Source organism: Centrocercus urophasianus, unplaced genomic scaffold (assembly GCF_019232065.1).
Source record: "Centrocercus urophasianus isolate 14NV4802_14NV808 unplaced genomic scaffold, USGS_Curo_1.0 seq_10, whole genome shotgun sequence".
NCBI lineage: Eukaryota > Metazoa > Chordata > Aves > Galliformes > Phasianidae > Centrocercus > Centrocercus urophasianus.
Window position 1 is genome coordinate 45,940,837 of NW_024884142.1, and position 20,920 is coordinate 45,961,756.

At 40.9% G+C, this 20,920-nt stretch overlaps 1 protein-coding gene across 1 annotated transcript in view; it reads right to left on the bottom strand.

Moving 5' to 3' along the window:
• Positions 1-15,908, bottom strand: part of PTPRK (protein tyrosine phosphatase receptor type K) — a 397,462-nt gene extending 381,554 nt beyond the window's left edge. Inside the window, exon 1 of the mRNA XM_042815147.1 lies at positions 15,800-15,908. Within this exon, the coding sequence (XP_042671081.1) occupies positions 15,800-15,908 (109 nt within the window). The remainder of the gene's footprint in view (positions 1-15,799) is intronic.
• Between the last annotated feature and the right edge of the window lie 5,012 nt (positions 15,909-20,920).

Genomic DNA, 20,920 nt, shown 5'->3' on the forward strand with positions numbered 1-20,920 from the left:
TAATGAATTAGAATGAGTTTTAAGGAAAACTAAAAATAAGCACACATCTCCCTTTAACGATAAAAACTCCTTAGCAATAAGCACAAACTGTATTATACATTTTTCCAGCAGAGAACACAGACTACAGAAAGTTTTCACTTGCCTCCTTCCCAAAAGAGATCCAACTTTTCAAACTTCCTGCTTCCAGAAGCTGTCAAAATGACAAAAGCTGAAAGAACTGTTTCATATGTCAATAATGACATCCATCTTTCGCTGTTTAAGCAGAAACCTGACATGCCTAATACTTACTTTGTAAGAAACAGGATTAAATAGGAGAATGAACATGCCATATTTTGCTTTGCAACATTAACAAAACGTTTGATAGCTCTGGTGCTAAGTTTGGTGTAAGATCTGCTGAAGTGAAATGGTCAAATGACCTCTGAAGAATCTATCTGACAAAACAGCATTAGACTCTGAAAGTCAAGGCTATTTACTATGCAAGTGGTATAAGATCACACACTCGGTATGGAGAATGCCTGTTTATCTTCTTTCCAAATCAGATTTTCCTTATTCTGTGTGATATTAATCTCCATGGGGGTGGACACCTCCGTGAAGGTGCAATGGTTCATCTCCCAGTTCTGGTCAATTCTTGTTTTAATCTCATTTCCAGATCAGAGTCTTCATGCATAGTGAGAGATTAATCTCTATAGGGGCAGACATCTCAGCTGGCCCTGGCATACAGTTCCCCCTCTTCCGGTCAATTCTTATTTTCATTCTAATTTCCTGCAATTTATATTCCTCTTTCAAGTTTAATACATATTCTATTTCACTCTTCTTAACAAGTCCCTCTCCCTCCTCCACTTCTTTGCAGAGATTTTCACAGGAAAACTACTGATTTTGTCACTTTCAGCAATCATTTCCCTCAAAATCCTTGCAGTACAGATTGTGTTGAAGTCAGTAACACCTATTTGCAGACATACTGCTAATGCTTGCCTTATTAGGGATTAGTTTTCTCATCAGGGCTTCATTTTGTTCATTTGCAGTTCTCCTCACACAAATTTTCATTCACCTGTTTCAGGACAGGATAGCCACGCAGTCGGGTAACAGATCATAAGTTAGAAGACATGAAATGAAAATATAATGCCTCGTTGTGCACTTTCTCATAAACAGTAAAGTCTCTGGGCATTTAGTCCTACCTCTGCAAAACAAGGGCTGCAGTACAAGCATACCTCACGTAGCGAGCATGAGGCTGAAATATTTCAAGCCTCTCAAGCTCTAGTCTCATAAGTGACAGCAGAATCACAAGGAAGAAAAACAGAACCAGAGATCTGAAGGCTGTGTTATGTCTGGCCTCAAACATTTTAAGACCTTATCTCTTCATTCTTCCAACTGAATACAGAGCACTGCACAAGTAGAGTATTTAATTTCACTATCTAAATGAGCTTCCAATTTTCCCTGCAAGGTTTGCTCCTCAACCTTGAACACATCAGCATTTCCATTTTATCCAATTAATACATATGCATCACTAATTCTCCTTTGATCACCACTTGAAAAACCCACCAGCCAAATGGTTAAAATCAAAAACATATATGGATACATGGTTGTAAAGAAGGCAAGAGACATTATTTCAGAAATGCCACTGCTCTTTAAGAGCATGTCCCTCTCCAACACTTTTTTGTCCCACTGATTTTTATATACTCTCTTGCAGGACGTCTTCCTAATGTCCTACCTAGCCATCATTAATTAGCAATCCAGACCAAAACAGCAGGAAAAGAATGCCTTCTTTTACTATGCATCACTTTCTCAAAACAGTTCTTACACACATGAACAAGACCCCAGCATTCAAAAAAGGGCAAGACAAAAGCTCTGCTTCTGAAGTGCACTGATTCTTCATGGGCAAGGTCAGTTGGAGTTAATAAACTATACACGATGAGGACTCTAGGAACACATTTTTGCCCCCACAAAACTTCAAGTCAAAGCAGATCTATTCCACCCATAGGGGAAGAAAAAAAAAAAAAAAAAAAAAAAAAAAAAAAGCCAACACAAACCTAATTTGAAATAACTTGCACACATAACAATTCTAAGGTCCTTATGTCTCCCAGCATTGTCAGCTTCATGACCAGTACCTACTGCACCCAATTACTAGCCAGGACAGATCCAGTCCATCTTTCTAAGAAGCATCAGAACTGCCCAGACAAATTCTGTCACAGATAAAACTGCCAAGACCCTTCTATTTTCTTTCCATAGCAGCTTGTAAAGGCTCAAGAGCAAAAAGGCACTGCAAACAAGCATGCAGACAACCCTATCCAAACAACCTTGTTCTGCCTTTGGAAAACATTTTAAAAATGTTTCTATTCACAAGCAATCAAGTTAAAAGCTTACATTTAAAAAATGAATTTACCCATTTACCTAAGCGTGTGGGTTTTGAGAGTCTTACATTCAAAACTTTTAGCAACCTAAGTTGTAATATACTTCACAACTTTTATCCGAGTTTTGACGCGCACTTAAATATAGCGTGCGTTTGCTTTCTTGTACACTAATCTTCTGACTATCTGCTAGGCTACTATCTTTTGTTATGCATTAGCCAATTTTCTAACACTGACAAGTCCTCCATTAACAGTATCTTCTTCTCCTATTGCACTTCATCTCCTGGTGTTAAGCCTTTCATTGTATCAGAATCTGTAAACAGTGTCTGAGAACAAACTACTCTCTGTCTTCCATGAGCTGATCAATCTTATACAAAAGAAACCATAGTACTCCCAGGAGGCTCAGAGTATTTATATATTTTAACAGCTATAAACACATTCCTCCAACAGTCACTAGTTCCATTTATGAAGCATACATCAATTACTAAACATTTACACAGAAAATACAATCATTTGTAGTTTATCTTATACACTGCTAAAGGCAAATTCTCTTAATTAAACTTTAGACAGAAATTTTGTACAACTGGTTCATTACAACATTAACATTCTTAATGTTGTTATTAAAAACATTTTAAAAAAAGAGGTTTTGAACCTCAAAAGTATAAATAAATGGGAAATATCAACTTCCTTGGGCTTAAACATAGCCAAAGTAATCTTTTACATAAAAAGGCCTCTCTTTGCTTAAACAGTCCACACAGTTGTTTTTCTTTCTTAATTCTTCACTAGAAATACAAACAAATGCAACTTCAGTCAGATGCTTGATTACTGTATTTGGGACATTGTAAACAAATAGATGACAAAAGATGGAAAAGAAAGGCATGAATGGTCTGGTGACAAGGACAGTTGTCTCTCCTGAAGAAATTCTCACAAAAGACTCAGAAAGCAAACAGGAGTCAGTTTTACCTGCATACCTCCCTAACAAGCTCTTTTTAATACAGTAAATTGGAGGACAAAGATATCGAAATTTGGGAGTTTCAAAAAGCACCAAGAAAATAAAAGCTGAGCAGAAGAAAGGAAGAACAGGGAAAATTTCCAAGAACATTACCAAAGGCCTCTGACTTGCAGCTGGGAGCCTGCAAAATGAGGTCTTGGGTAAGAAGGTGTAGTCCTACGTGCAACCACATTGGTTTGTTTTTCTGTTCTGTTTAAGCCAGCAATAAAATCAACACATAGCATGACCAGAAAGGTTTGGAATTTTCTTTTTACAGATAAAACATGAGTTATTCCTAGAGAATCAAAAACAAGAGAGCATCACGGACTTGAATTCCTTTGGTTCTCAGTCCACCTTCTACATAACAATGCTGAAGAAACTCCAAAACTTTGACTTTCACAGCCCTCTCTGCCACCTTTAAAATTGCACTTCCTTCTTCAAACCTTTCACTTTACTACCACAGCTACAAGCTACCAGCTCAGGACTCCTTCCTCAGATGCAAGGTAATCAGTGCTATAATTCAGAAGAATACAGAAGAGGATTGGGATCTTCATGGCTTAAGATTTTTTTATTATTATTTTATTTTTTAAACAGCATTGATCCCAGGAACCTTTATTTTTTCCCCTCCAAATAGAGGAGTAGTTGCTCTTCCTTAGGCTGAAGTCCACTAAAAATAATTATTTTTGTTCCGACATTTTGATGTAGAAAAGTAATGTATTTATACTTCTCCTTAAAGCAAGATTTTAATACATTTCTCCACTTTTGAAAGTGCTATTCAGGCCATGAAATTCTAAGAACTTATTTTTCACTACAGTTTTGTTACAAGCACTGCCCATGCAGTGCCAAGAGAACATCATTCAGAGAAAACTTAAAACGTCCATTATGCATCAACATCAGCACTGCAGTCACACCTCAAAGGCGAATCAAATTTTGACTTCGTTTTGGAAACAACTGAACATTCACCAGTTTCATCCACTTGTTCCTGTAGCCTCTAGGGATTAATACACAAACTAATTAAATTTGAGCATTTTCTTTGGCATTTACTTCATTTCCTAGTTGCCTAACGTTTTCAGACTTAGGCTAACAATACAAATGCTTCAACATCCAAGTGCAGATTTTTTTTTTTTTAATCACACATTCATTTCCATTAAACAGCCTTTTTTTTTTTTTCTAATTCAATTAGCATCACAGAATAAGACTGTATAATAATAATAGTAGATTAATTAAGAATTATTTCACATGCTGGCAAATGAAGAATATGTGTTTTAAGAGATATATGGCCAAAATGCTTTCATGAAACTGGACTAAATACCCACTTTCATTCCCATAACACACATTTTCATTCTGTGTTCAAGAAAGCAGACAGAAGTGTTTATAGTTAGCATCTGGATACCATCACTACACAAAACTATCCAACGGATTATTCCGGTATTTTGAAGGTCTGCAAATGTCATTATTAATCACAAATGCTACTCTTTCAGGTTCACAGCCACATCATGTAGCTCATAAAAAAAAAAAAAAAAAAAAAAAAAAAGGCCAAAGATTTTCAAATACATGGTTTCTGACAATTTGAAAGTAGTACACAGACTCCTCTCTTCTGGATGCTCATAAAGAACATCTGTGCAGCCTTGCTCAGTGAGAACATTATCTTGCCCTTCCCAAATGCTGATCACTTCACGCAACTCCTTGTTCAACAGTTGACAGAAACACCAATAAATCAACATAAGAGTTGCACATTTGAAGCACAAACTCAAAGAAATTCAGATAAGTGAGCCAAAGGGAACAACTACATCCCCCCCAAAAAGCTGTTTAGTGCAGCTAAATTCAGCATGTTTAAAACAACCCATAAACTGAGCCTGACAGCTAACTTCTGCTGCACAAGCAGAGGATACGTACAGGGAGACAAGCTCACTCATCCTTGGAAAGGACTGCAGACCTGGAAGCACCTCATGCCATCAACATGACTCAGACAGAGCTGTTAGCCTATCCTGTAGTACTTAACCAAACCAGTACACAGGGATTTCAAAGGAATGTTTCAAGGCAAACAGGGGGGAAAAAAGTACTTAGAATAACACATCACCGAAGAATGCAACCTCTTATTATTCATACAAGACATATCAAAGAATGAAAACTATCTTTATAAAAGAAAAAGCAAAAGCTAAACAGCATCTGAACTCAGTAACTGGTGACAGAACTGTTTTTAAAATATTAAGTTAATATTAAAAAAAAAAAAAAAAAAAAGAGTAATTTGACAACTCCTCACTGCCAGGTTTCAGCTGACTCACAAGCAGAAAAATCATCTTAATGCTGGATTACATATTACATCCATCCAGTCAGCCTGTGTTTACCAGAGAAATTTCATTACCTAGCTTTGTTTCAACTGATATAGAAATCCAGCATTACATACTGAAGGTTTCACCCTCACCTGGAAATAGGCTGTCCTCATTGTACACATGCATGCACATTACATATTTATGTCTATGTGGAACAGGGATACTAAAGCTTGAGGCTCGAGATATGTTACTAATGCGCCATTTTATTTGAAAGAGGAGGTACAAAGGAAAAGGAGAGCCAGCCCACAGAGACTTACAAATACAAGAAACTTAATGTAAATAGACCTTTGCACTAAGCAAGGCCACGCATACCAAGTGTTCATATGCTGAAGGGCTGGCAAGCCTGTGGAATAAGCAGGCAATTTTCAGTACTTTCGAAGTTAGGTTAGGATGGATTGCTAGTAAAAACTGACTGCAAAAAGAATATTTGTGGGCCTTTTTTGAATTGAATAAGGCAAAGACTGAAAAGAGCACTTTATGAGATTTTTGTTATGAAAAGAAGAAAGTCTCTCACTGGGAATTTTCAAGCCTGAAAAACAGAAAGCAAGAATATATTCATGTGAACAGAGAGATACAGAGAAACAACTAAAAGGTGGAGCACATACAAGCATGCTGAAACATCTAAGGATATTTATACTCGTTAATTATTTCACAGTAAGGAATTGCATACACTTCACCTCCCTTCAATTATAGCACAAAAACACACAAGTCTCCAGCAAAAAGCAAGGAAAGTCAAGGATACTAAAAAGGGGGGGGGGAAGAAATAAAAATAAAAATAAAAATGGGGGAGAAGAGCAGTGGGAACAGAAGAATCCAATATTTTTTTCAGGAAGGTAAAGAAAAGGTTATGGGATTTCTGGTTTAGATTTTTTGTTTGTTTATTATTCTTTAAACCAACATTATCATCTCCTCTGTAAAACATCAAATGAAAAGCAGAGAAGTTAATACACCAGTGTCTCGATCTGTTTACTCATTGTCTACCTAAAACATACACAACATTTGGATTTCAGCATACTTATCTGAGAGAGAACGGAAGAAATCTCTTCCACAAGTATAAAAAGCATGTCCTCAAAGGAATGAGAAGTTGAACAAAATATGAAACTGCCTTCAGTATTTTGGATTAGTAGGTTTTAACAATTTGTGCACTTTAAGTACTGTGACGGCAGTCAGCACTGATAACTTATCTCTGCTTTATGAAGCCATGAACTCTGCTAAATTTCTTCAGTGTTTTCATGTTTGATAAGCACCTTCACACACACACACACACACACACACACAAAAAAAAAAAAAAAAAAAAAAAACAGGCAAATGGGTAACACAAGAAGAACCAAGATTGACACATTTTGATCTTAGTCTGGCCTAATACACAACTAGAACCGATACAGATACAATGAAAAGATAAAGTAGCAAGTTGGAGTATTATTCCAACTAGTATCTACAGGGCAAGTCTCAGTCAGGCCTTTTTCACTGTAGCTAAGATAACAGATTCAGATTTTCAACACAGTCTTCCTTATTGCTTATATCCTTAATTAGCAACAGGTATCCTAAAGCACTCAAGGATAGGACTCACAAACAAAGACATAAAGACATGTTGTATTTGGAAATATAGAAAAGGAAAAAAAAGAAGCAAGATTTAAAGTCACTTATCCACTCTAAATTTTCATTCTGCGCTGTTTAGCATTTACTTAAACTGTATCAACATTTGCTCCTTGTGACACTTTTCTTCTAGTTAATATTCATTGGTGACTTTTACTGGTACAGAGCAAGTGTTTATATATAAAAGAAAGCATACAACTGCACCTCAGTACAAATATAGTAGCCAGTGTGTAATAATTAGAATGAACAAGCTAAAATTGCATCAAAACTCGGTTTTGAAGCATACAACATCACCTCATAACTCAGCTGAATTAAGAATCTGACATGGTAGTTGAGAAACGGCTTCTTTTGCCACCCAATTAATGTATGTAATCACATCTTTTTTGTAAATGGTAGCAAAAGCAAATGACATTCTGGCAAACCGAAGGGTGCAATCTTTCACACACTGGCTAACAAAAATAACCTCACATTATTCATAGCATGGAATACAGAACTCAATCTCCATGGCACCAACCCTCAAGAAATTAATTTCTCAAGTTCTTTTTTGAAGTTTCTTGAATCTCTTGCTAAAGCATATACTTAGTACATTACTGCAATCAAACAATTCCAAATAATTGTCATTCTCTCAGAAGAAATGTCCAACATGTCAATGCAGAAACACACAATACTTCCTGCCTTAAAGCAAGCCTTTACAAGTTAAAGTTACTGTGTGTTGCTAGAGAAATACTATTTTTTCTATTTTCCTGAGTATTTGAAAAGAAAATGTTCTTAAGGCTTCATCCATACCTAAAACTCTTGGTTTATTGTTGATTTTATTTTTGTTTTGCACGCCTTCCTAAGGAAGAACACACACAAACATACTAAGAAAACCTAGCTACACCAGCAAAAAATGCTAATGTAGTCCTAAGTTTAAGCTTACAGGAAAACAAATTTACCATTATAGCTTATTCTGCTTGACAGCAGTACAAGGTCACCACATTGTTGGCTGAATGGTTGGCTGCCATTTCAGGGAGGCCCTCCTTCCTTTTGGCAGTAGCCAACACTTACTGCTTCTATATAAAGGAACTCAGATTTTTGTTAACTGGAGACTACTGTATCATTTATGTGTCATGTTACTACCTCATAGCAGTTCTCACTGCTATATTCTCATGGAGTCAAATCACAGAGTGTTTTGGGTTGCAAAAGACCTTAAAAACCATCTAGTTCCAACCACCATCATGCTATGCTCTTACTCCAGAATATACGTATTTCAATCTTAAAGATGTTTCAACAAAAAGAGCAATTCAAATTTCTGGACATCCGCACAGTGCTTTAAAGTCACATTCTCCCTGCAGAGACTCAATTCTGCAGCCAATTTATACAATTTATGTATCAACAACAGAAATTACTTCGATCAAAAACTTTGCAGAACTTTTTATTTGTAGATCTTCAGATAAAACACACCACAGCTCTGTTCCATTAGTTCATTGTTTTCATATTAAACTAATATATTAGTCCCAATATTTTTAAACTGTTTAAAATAAGACAGTGCAAGCATTGTCAGTCTAAGATTTGGCTGTGACAGCAATCACAAAAGAGATTTGATTAGATTGAATAAATGATTCCTAAGTGAAATACATGGAAAGATTTGTTAACTGCAACTTTAGTGGAGATGAAACACCAGTACAGAAAGCAAACCTAAATACTTCTGTTGTTTCAACTTCACTAAATGATACTTAGCTCTCATGCCATGACTACCATATCTGTGAACAAGCAAATGCAGCTCAGTTACAGATAAATATGTAAGATACACAGTCAACCAAAAGAAGCTCCTTAAAGGTGCAAGTATTCTTTAAAATGGATTATTGCAAGATTATTTCCATAACTTTAATGGCTATTGAGCAGCTTAACATTCAGAAGGCCAAAGCAGATTAAAAACAGTTTTTCATGCAACAAGCACAAGCACAGACTACACATGACTTCAACAAGATATTTTTCACAGCTCTAAACAATGGAGTTTAAAGTCAACAATAGTCAGTGCTCACCAGGAAGAAGCACAAAATAATAGAATTGGTGTACTTCAGCCTAGAGAAGAGAAAGCTCTTCGGAGACCTTATAGCAGTCCTCCAGTTTTAAAGGAAGCCTGCAGGAAAGATGGGGGAGGGACTCTCTGTCAGTAATTCTAATGACAGAAAAAGTGATATCAGCTTTGAACTTAAAGTAGGTTCAGGTTAGGCAATAGGAAGAAATACTTCACTCAGAGGATGGTGAGATGCCGGAACCTTGCTCAAAAAAGTTGTAGATGCTCCATCCCTGGAGGGATTCAAGGGAATCAAATGATCTTTAGGGTCCCTTCCATTCCAAACTAGTCTGTGATTCTATGATTTTCTGATTTACAAAATCAGGTGCAGCAGGACCCTGCAGCAGTTCTGCAATAAGCTCAGACAAAATGCCTTTTTATGTCATCTACCACTCTTCTAACAGTTCCACTCAGCCTGCAGAAATCATGACTATTTTCCCTCTTCCACCAACATGTACATGCATAATGTGAACTTCTGTTTCAAATTAAGCACAGCCCCATGCAGTCAGAGGATTCATGAAAGGATAGGCACTGCCCCATGCTGCCACAGCAGGTCCCTACGAGAGCCCATACACGGAAAGAGAAGAACAGATTACAGAGGGAAAAAGGTGAGACTGCAGAACCAGGCTTAAAACCAGTTCCTGCTGCACACCAAACTGTGCGTCACAACATTTTCTAATTCTAGGTTGGTATCATCTAGGTGTCATCTCCCCTAAGTCCTGAACACATTCCACCCTGTTTAATTCAAAGATGCGTGTCAAGGAAAGAGACAGAGACCCAGCTGCCCTCATTTAGCCTAACTCCTGAAACTTCAGGAGGAGTACATGGCACCCTCTGCTCTTCTGTCTCCTCCTTCCACTTGCTTGGATGAATGAAATGCCACACAGCAGGCACAGCCTAGAATCAATATGAATGAAGGTTCACTTCACACCACCCCTCCTCATTCTCCCATGCGTCAGATTTATGAGGCTGCACAACTGCAAGTAAGCTAAACTCACCAATGGAGAGGTAACTAACCTCACCTTTCCTCCGAGAACTTGCATGTAAAGCTAAATGAACTCACATGCAGGCGTATTGAGGCCAGATCCAGCGCAAAGACCCAAGAGCTATTAAGGGGATGAAAATTCCCCCCTCTCTGTGGCAGCAGTAACTTAAATTGGCTTAATGGGATTGAGGATAGTAAATGAAGCTCCACATCTGAGTGCACACTTCTGGGAGCAGCACTACAAAGGCGTCTTTCCATGACAATAATAAACGATGACAGCCAACATCCTATTAGCACATGAAAACACAAGCCCTGTCCTGATTCACTTGGTTATCACTGCTAAAGTAATTGTTCCAAAGGCTTCATATTACGCATTCAATGCAATCTATGCTGCAAAAGGAAGAGTAGAGATTTCCCCAAAACAGATGCTAATGTGAGGCAGAGCTGCTGCTTAGTGGTGTACTCAAGTCCTGAGAGATGAGATGACCCAAAGGTTTTCCAGCTAAGGAGGTTATAGACAGACACCATAAAGACTCCAGAACAGAAAATACCCAGACAACACCATTCAACATCTTTGTATTTTAATCAAAATATTGCCAACACATTCACATAAGAGGATAAACTCTTTTTATCTCATTTGTACTGCAAGCATTTCAAAAAGAGGAGAAAAATCAACAAAGTTAGGTGGGTTAACTCTCCCAGATACCAACAAGAGAGGTCCTTCAAGAGCCTCGTTTAGAAGTTCTCTTCCTCAAAGAGACTGTCCCCTTTCCCAGAGCAGCTGTTGGGTCTGCCATAGCCATCTCATGACCATCATTAAACTATGAGATCTCAGCTATTCAGCAGCAAACTAAATAGTTGCATGAAACTCTCAGCTCACAACCAGTAGTGGTACAAACGTTCAAGAAGGCAAAGCACATGCCGGGAGTGACTGATATGGCTACGGCCAGAAATCATTATTAAGCACTAAATAAATCCATTTTTACAGTATCCACAATATCAGCTGTGCCTCAGATACTGTAAGGAACTTAGTAAAACTAGAAAAGAAACAGAAAGATGATGAAAGGGATGAAAAATTAGGTGGAACAGTACCTTTTTAGCGAAGAGCTACAACTGCACTTTTCACACTAGAAAATGAATAGTTGCGAGAGTGTAGAATGCTACAGAATCCTGAATGGCATGAAAATAAATTGGGAGCAATTATTAACCATCTTTTTCAATGCAAGAGATGGAAAACATTAAACAAAACTACTGTATTCAAAATAAACAAAGGACTGTAGCTTTTTCCACACAACATGTAATCCACATATTATAAATGCTCAAATGATACAGATTGAAGATGTTACTAGGCACAATTATGGTTGTGAGAAACCACTTAATGACATTAAATACCAACACATTGTCTCTGTGGACAGACAGCAACCAGACAAAGCCACTCACCTTGCCCATATCACTCTTCAGAGTGCCCACTCTCAGAGACTGGATGCTGACCTCTACAGGTTGCTTCATCTTTTCCCTCACTTCTTAATACCTAATGAAAATATTAAGTACTGCCAAGACAGTTGTTGGTTCAAGATTGACTGTTTACACCAACTAATCAAGCCCTGCCATGATTTTCTCAGAGAAAATAGACTAAGCAGAACTTGTACAGTCTGTGTCTTCTGGGTGCTTTCAAGCCCATTTTCCCATGAAAGTTCCAACTTCAAAAATTAATATACACTTTATACTTGTAATAGAGGTGAGAAAGCAGTCCCTCATGGAAGAGAAGTGAACACGCAAATGAAAGTAAAACATTTGGGGAGGAGGGGGTGGAAGTGAGAAAATCATTTTTAATTCCACTCATCATCCATGTAATTTGTCAATACGTTTCAACAGCTTGGTGGAAAAAAAGCCACTGAGAAGTTTCTAACACACACACGCCTCCCTGCACAAGTGTGCCCTGTGTATCATACGCAAATTGTAGCACATCCAAAAATAAAGCATGACCGAAGTGACTTTTGTTGTTCTGGCAGCAAAAGGTTAATTTGAGTTTAACTGCTTAATAAGGATTTTAAAACAATTACAAAGCATTCTTGATTTCTTATTCTGCATTATTACAAATACAAAAAAAAAATAGATGCACTTACTGTGATTTTGTATGCATGTTTCTGTATGTAAATATACCAAACCACAAAATCCTTATAAAAAAAACAATGTTTTCTGCTTCATAATATCAAATTCTCAACTTAGTTATGTTCTGTCTTTGGGAGAAATAGTCTACAACATCAATGGAAAAAAAGCGTGTATTACTAATTAAGAAACATTTATGCTTGTCTGTTCATTTGTTAGTACTCTGAATGAGGAAATACAAAGAACAACTATTCAAATCAAGTGCTTGAACTTGTAAAACGTACAAATCTCTTTTTTATCCTTAATTATCCCTATGGTCTGAAACACCACACTTAGATAACTCCAGGTAGGCTGACTCTTTTTTAGAACTTCTATCCTTGGATCTTTTGTTTTATATTAAAAATAAACCCACACACTTTCACAGATACTGTCTGAAGCAATGCAATGCATTGACAAGCAGACAGCATTAAAATAAAAATTAAAAAAAAAAAAAAAACCTGAAAATAGTTTTTCCCCCCAAAAATTGAAAACACTCAAATTGCTAAAAATACTACTAAAAAAAAATAAGTTCAAAATTCTCAAGTTGTGAAAACAAGCTGAACTTGTTCTTTATCGAACTGTAGGAGTCACAGATGAAAGAAGGTGCTATATAAGGAATAGCCAGACTTCAACAAAGCGCACGCTGCCAAAACATTTTGGCCTAGATTCTGACAGGCACAAACCAAGTTGAGGGGTCAGGAAAGAAACAGTGTAAAGCAACAATATACAGAAAGCGGGAAAATACGACACTGTGGATTACGGTTGGGCTCTGGGGGGGAGCGAGGGGCAGAGGGAAGCTGTCTGCTTTTCCCTTTTGAACCCTAGGAGAAACGACAGTGTTTCAACTGTGTGCAAAGGGGGTGGAGGTAGCACACAAGTGCAATTTTTGAGACAGCAACAAATTACAAGATGCATCTTGTTCCTTCTCCTAACTTGCCGCCGCTCCTCCTCTCGCCTTCTGCTTTGCTTTCATGGAATCTGTTAGGAGGGAGAGCAGCTAACCAACCTCCAGCACACACACGCTCCTGAAGGCCAACTTTGTTCTCTGGCATTTGATCAGACCCTGAATAAATACACCAATTTACACAAGGAATTCTGGATCTGGCTGATGTTCGCCATTCAACAGTGGTGCAAAGCATCATAAAATGGAAATAAAATGACATTCAGAGAAAAATCTGTAAAAGGTCCAGACAGAATTAATATCATTAATTAACATGAAAAATTAGCACTGTTTTAAATTTAAAATTGTTGCAATTCAGACAGTAAGAATACTAATACAAAGGAAGCCAAAAATGAGACGAGTTCAGGCTAACACGGAAATCCAGATGCTGTTACATTAAGGTGGGAAAACAGGGAAAGACAGTGGAAATAAGATGCATCACTGCTGCTAAAAGACAGAGATCACTACAAGGGAAACAGACACTCATCTGCTCCGTGTGTAGGAATCTTTGTAGGCTGCAGTGGGGCCCTCACTGAAACAGAGACACAAACTCTGATCTCTGTGTCCTGCATCCACTGACACTGGGGTGGGTGATGATGTCTAACCAATGGGCAAAAATAACAAAACACAAAACAAAGTGCTTCAGGGACTTGTTTAGAACATAGAACAAAAACGATCTTTGTCGTGATTATTAAATCCAGACCCTTCAAACCAAGAATAATCATAAGTAAGCATTCAGCAGTGCACAGGTCTACACGAGGACACTGAATGTATCTAAACAATGCCAGAGCATCACACCTCACTTCAACTGAACACACTGCAAGCATCGACTCCTGACAAAGCCACTTCTCCAAACCTTCAAGGAAGTCTGACCTAGTCTGGCATTAATAACCCCCTGACAGCGCAACACATCAGTATTTTTGATGCTTGCCAATAGAAACCAGTCTGTAGCTGCTGACAAGCTGCACAAAAACTGTATCTCATGTTTCCTAGATACGATTGTCCAACTCTTTGACAAGCTTCACCTACTCTGGTCAGAGCTACTCCAAGCATTCCTCTCAGCTTACTTAACGCATACCCCAAGGTACAAAGCTGCCTTCTTGTACTCTCAGCTCCAATAAAAGCTATACATGCCACACTCTCTGCGCAAGATACCACAAAGTACATAAGTTATCAGAACTTCCCACTCTTCTTCTGCTACTGAGGAAGCTTGTAGGAAAATCTTTATGTAAGAACTAAACACTAGTCTCACAAATTACTGTACAGCAATATCACTGTCCGATCCCAGAGTGTTTTGAATGAAGAGATGTTGTATATCTCGACATCTTTCATTTTAGCTGCTCCTAAAACACAGTGGTCCCACAGACAGTGAAGGTCCCTTCCCTGGCTGAAGGTCTCTGTAGGTGCTTACGTAACCGTACAGTTCTGATATGCAGACATTAAATTATGGGCACCCAAGGCAGCCACACAGGAGGGATGTAATCTCTTTGCAGGAGCATCGCTTATCTTATTGCTTTAGTACTGTTCTTAATTGACAGTGACACGTCTCAAACTTCTCAATTAAAAATTAATTGATAGCACCAGGAAAAAAAAAAAAAAAAAGTGACAAAAAAAGCCCTTACAAAAACTGCACTTCAAGCCTCAGGAGCGCATCTATTTTTATTAGTGGCAGCTTTCGAGCTCAAGTTTTCAATTCAGTATCCTGCATTAACAGGTTTCTGATACTTGGCCAATTGATGCACCCGGCGCAAGTACTGTGAAAAAATAATAACGAAACGCGGAGTGCAGCCAGACTGCCACACTTCGCACCACGAACAAAACCCACGGTCGCACCACAGCTCCATCCGGAGAGAACCGAGGAACCCACCCACCGGCAGTGGCCGGGGGCTCGGAGCACAGCACGATTCGGAGCACGGCCATCCGTCCCCTACCCGAGCGCCCACCGCCCGCTCCCGGCGGCTTTTCTCCCACAAAGCCCCGTGGCGGATGAGAGAAAAGGGCGAAACGTTGGCGGCTTTAAACAAAACGGACGCCGGCCCCGCATGCTGCCTTCCCTCCCCCTTCTCGGTCTTTTTTTCTTTTTATAGGAAGGGGGCAGCCGGCGGCAGCGACGCGGGGCGCTGCGAAGCGCCGGGAAAAGTTTCGGCGGGGAAGCAGCGCTCCGCGAGCACCGACGCCACCTGGGAGAGAGCGAAGGAGAGAGGGAGGCGGCCGCGGCGGCGGGAGGCGGAGAGGAAGAAGGGGACTCCGCGAGGCGCCCGCGCCCGCCGCGAAACCCGCAGAACCCGAGAACAGGCGACGAACCGGGCACCCCACAGCCCGGGTCCGGCAGACGCCTGCGGGCGCTGCCCCGTCCCGCCCTACCTGGCCCCGCTCGCTCGCTCGCTCGCTCGCTCACTCACCTGCGGAGAGCTGGGCGCGGGCCGCTCCCGGCAGAGCGGGCGAGCCTCCGGCCAGCAGCAGGGCGAGCGCCGCCAGCAGCGGCAGAGAGGCCGCGGCGCCGGCCCCCATGCCGACTTGCCGAGAAGTTTCCCAAAGAGGCCGGGGCTGCCCCGGCCCGCGGCGGCGGGCGGAGCTCGCCTCGCCCAGCCCTCCCGCTCGGGAAAGCCCCGCGCCCAGGGCCGGCCGCCCGCCCGCCGGGGCAGCCGTCTGCGGCGCGACGGGCGCAGCACCGCGGCAGCACCGGCTCCTCTCGTCCTCCGGAGTTACTTTGCTGCCGGGAGAGCGGGGCGGGAGGGAGGAGTCGAACGCGCGTCCAACCCCCGCTCCCCGGCACTTGGCACAGGGAATGTGGGACTCCGGCCCGCGGCCCCGGCGCGGGCGTAGCGGCGCCCGGCAGCGCCTCCTGCTGCAGGCGTGGGGGCAGCGCCGGCTCGCCTCGGCACGGCACGGCACTGCCAGGCTCGGCTCGGCACGACTAAGCACGGCTCAGCGAGGCGCTGCCAGGCTCTGCTCGGCTCGGCTCGGCTCGGCACTGCCTGGCTCTGCGTGTCTCCGAGCAGCTCGGCGCGTCTCAGCTCGGCTCCTCTCGGCACGGCGCTTCTGGGCACCGCTCTGCGAGCCCCCCGGGCGGGCACAGCTTCGGGGGAAGGCAGGAGCTGGCGGAGAGGGGGGACCGGGATAGGGCAGGCGGGTCTGGGAGGTCCCAGGCACTGTTTGCAAAGGGAAAGTCCGGCAGAGCAGGTTGTGCTTCGCTCGGTGCTCCTGGTTCTAAAATTGCGCCGTGGTTCGGGCTGAGAGCGCTGCGCTCTAGCCGTGCCCCGGGCGGGCTGTGTCTTCGAGACGGGATTTTTTTTTCCCTCCCTTCTCTTTGGCAACACTCGTCAAGCTCGTGGTGCCGGTGAAGTCTCATTGATTGATCGGAATTGAAATTGTAATAAACAGTATTGCCATTTGCACCATTATTTCTGCATGTAATAAAACCTGTCCTTTCCTCCAGATCTGTGTGCAGATACAGGACAGCGGGCACGGCGTAGGACCTGGGTAGCCCCAGATCTGGGATGTGCCAGGCAGTGAGGGCTGCATTCCATGAAAGCAGCACGAGTCTGCATGCTTTTGGACCTTAGGACCCTGAAAAGCATTTGGAATAACATATACAAGGGCCAGTGCTGGGATTTTTTTGGATTTTTGTTTGATTAAGTACAATTGCCTCCAAATTTTTTTCACCATTTTTTTTATTACTTTTTTTTTTTTTTCTTTTCTTTTTTTTTTTTTTTGAGGCAGCAGCTTGTAATTGAAGATGCTATATAATGTTCACAACAGAACCCGAAGCCAGTGGAAACGCACGGATTTTATTGCAAACTGGAAATTCAACCCGGGGTCAGCAAAGGTTTGCTGTGATTCAAAATCCTTTCTAGCCAATGTGTGGCAATTGATCGGTTTGCCTCAAAACCCCACAGGCTCTCATGTTTTCACAGAAGAAAAATAATTAAAAAAAGGGGAGAGAGAGGAAGGAAATACCTGTACAGCTGGAAACCTCTGTACTTCATTTGGGTGGAGTGGCCAAAATCCAACCTGCATGCTTACCGCAAAATACAAATGACATGCTTCAGTGAACACAGGCTCTTTGTTCAGTCCTAGAGAGGATGGGAGTTGCACGAGGCAGACCTCCCAATGCCTGGCGTTTCAGGAAGGATGGGCCAAATGCTGGCTGCAAGTAATATGGGAAGTTCTGGGCAAAGTGAGGGAAGGTAAACTGAAATAAATATTTAGGAAGAAATTCTTTACTCAGAGAATAGCGAGGCTGTGGGTGCCTCCTCCTGGGAGGTGCCCAAGGTCAGGTTGGATGGGCCCTGTGTAATCTGAGCTTGTGGGTGGCAGCCCTGTCTATGGAGGGGATGGGGATTGGAAGTGGATGGGCTCTAAGATCTCTTTCAGCTCTACTTATTCAGTGATTCTCCAATGACCTGCATCACAGTTTGCCACATCCAGAGGATGACAAGGGTGGCAGAGGTGGGTGGACATGCAGCACTACTTCTGTTCGATTTCCCTGGCCTGCAGTTCTGTGTCCCGCTGAAGCACATTTGCCTGTTCTTTATCCAGATAACTTCTGTGTCTGCCAGAGGGAGTCTCCTGGGATTTCGGCCTTTTCCATTGCTCACATTCCTATTAAAAAGCAGCAAAGAGGATTTTGATTCCTATTCTTTCCTTGACTGGAGAGTTCAAGCTTGAGAGGTTCAGCTAAGGTACACACTTGACCCCACTTTTCTTCCAGGTACATCTCTGTTGAGATGTTATGCACTGCAGCTCACTCTTTGCATCCCTCTAATGTGCTTTACATCCTGACAAATACTTTAACTTACATATCAGGTTAGAGATTATTTTTATCTTACACAACATGAATGGATTTATTTTTTCCCATCTTTTATGTTTTTAGAGCTCTAAATGTTTCACTGTCGTTTATATTTTCAATTAAGAGCAAAGCATTCTTATTTTATCTCTTGCATGACTTTTAAAAATGATCCAAGCTAACACTGCATGTGCCAAATGCAGGAGCAGAAAAATGATGCAGGCACTCCACAGAAATGCCTTTCTCTTCAGCTCAAAGATTATTTGGAAATTAAGGAAGGTAGAGACTTTATCTTGTCAATTATGATCTCTAATTAAAGTGATCAATAACAAGCAAACTTGTTTCAGCAACTCTGCTAGATGCTTCTACCTTCTCTGCATTCCCTGTCAAAATCTTCTCATTACGTTTTTTGGGTCCTGCTAAGCTCATCACAACATAATTTTCAACACAGACCATCACTGACTTTGGTTCCTATTGTAGATTAACAAATGTCTACCGTAATGTATTATCTCACAGAAAAACACCATAAATTGTCAATAATCATCATGGAATCATTAAGGTTGGAAAAGGTCACTAGCATCGTCCAGTCCAACCACTGACCCATGTCCATCACGCCCACTAACCATGTCCCTCAGTGCCATATCCACACATTTCTTAAACACCTCTACTACTTCCCTGGGCAGCCTGTTCCAATCTAGCACGGTATTTTCCCATGGTATTTTCATGGTATGTAAAGTATGATATACTAAAATACACATTCCTAACCAGCAAAAATATCTCTTTCTTCCTCTTTTTATTCAGGAACTGTCAACTGTTCTCCTGAAGTGTGAGGGGATGCTGAGATATTTAAATAGACTTTTTCTATCCAAATGATCAGATAGCCAACGATGCTCATTCTCCTGCGGCTCCCAACCATCTTTCTAGCCTTCTGCACTTTTGCTTCCTTTGCGAAAGCCTGCCTGCTTATTTGATGAGCCCTAACAAGAACCAAGGCCTCCTGAAAATCTGGCTTTTCAAGGTTGGAGGTCTTTGGGAAAACTGAGTGTTGTATTGACCCAAGCTTTCTTGATGTTTATCAGTAATACCAACACTGGAGTCTTTGTTTCATTCCCACTTTTGAAAAAAATTATCTCAGTAAGATGCACTTCAGATTCCAGTTAAATATATTATTTTATTGGCTGGTACTCACAAAGGCTTTTTTAGAGCATACTAATTCCAGCAGCCAATACTCTTGTCATAACAAACCATCACTAGAGAGAAGGAAACAATACTAAGTGTCTTACCGATGCCTTTGAATAGCCTCCTGACACAAAGCTGCTTTTGGGATGTGAAGTAGGGTATGTGGATGGCCTAATAAGGCCAGGGATTTGCTGTTGTGTATTATGTACGCACAGATGAAAATAATGGCTAATACAGGGAGCACTCCACTTTTACCTGCCTACCTGCAATTCATGGTGGGAATAGGGCATGAAATAGGGATTGTTCTTTGATTCTTGGTAGCCAGAAACTCTCCTGCAGCTCTTGCATACATTCTCCAGCCCCCCATCTCCTGTTTTAGTGACAGGTTCTTGTGATTACATTTCCCATCCCAAGCCTTCTGTTCTCACTTGACCACCTTTCTCAGCAATGCTCTCCTGGGTTAGAATTTTTCATTCCTTACCCAAAGACTGGATATCATTTTGTTCTGCTTGTCATTTCTGCAGTTTTGATAAAATGGCCTATGAGGTTTTTTTAAAGAGCACATTCCCTATTATTGACCAAATGCTTTCTTACTTTTTCTTTGAGCAGACAAAATAGTTGACAACTGAAATATAGCATGAGAATAGCTCTCAAGAAGGAGTGAGGCATGGCCCTGTTCTGAAATAAATTGTTTCACTGAATTCTATCCCTTCAAAATTACATTGTAAGTGCATTTCTTCTGTCAAGGTGCAGCCCAGAAAACAAACTGGTCTCTCAGTTTGTCAAAGCATCAAAGATGCTATTCTGTCAGAGGCTGTGTTGCAGTAGAGTCTTGTTCTGTAAGACAGTAGTGAGTTAATGCAAGGGCCAGTGACAGCTAGTCTTTGGGAAACATAATGGGTGAAGTACAGTGTATCCATCAGTGATTATGAATGCATGAAACTCCTTAAAACTGCTTACTTTCAAAAAAGCTCTCACACAACATGTTTCCTGTGTATGTGGGTTTAAGCAAATATGTCTTTCCACACTACTTAGAGGACTTTTAGTAGGCTACTTCCCCATACCTTTCATCACAGTTTCATGCTGGTATTCCTCTTCAGAATCATAGGAAAAAAAATCATTTTGTGCTGCTGGAGAGGATGTCAACAAGATTGCAGAAGCTTCTGAGGACTTGCAGAGATAAATTACATTTCTCTACTGATTAGTCAATTCTTTTTTAGCTTGGTACACCTGTACCTGCTACTTGCAATCATTTCAAAGCATGTAGAGCTTTGAAGTCCACAATTCTAATACTGAGCTTGAACTCAGTTGAAGGCAGTCATTCAGCCTTTGGAAAAGCTCCAAAAAGACATTCCATATGCCCTTCAATGATTTATAAGAACTTGGGAGAAAAATAGATAGAAGGCATATGTTGCCACTGAAATACAAAAGGCAAAGAGATCCAACAGTAGAGAACAGTTGAGTTGTATGAGGTCTTGGAGGTGTTAATCTGATGTATGAGAACCAGAAGATGAAAAAAATGAAAGGGATAATGTAGAGATGGACCATCAAGAAA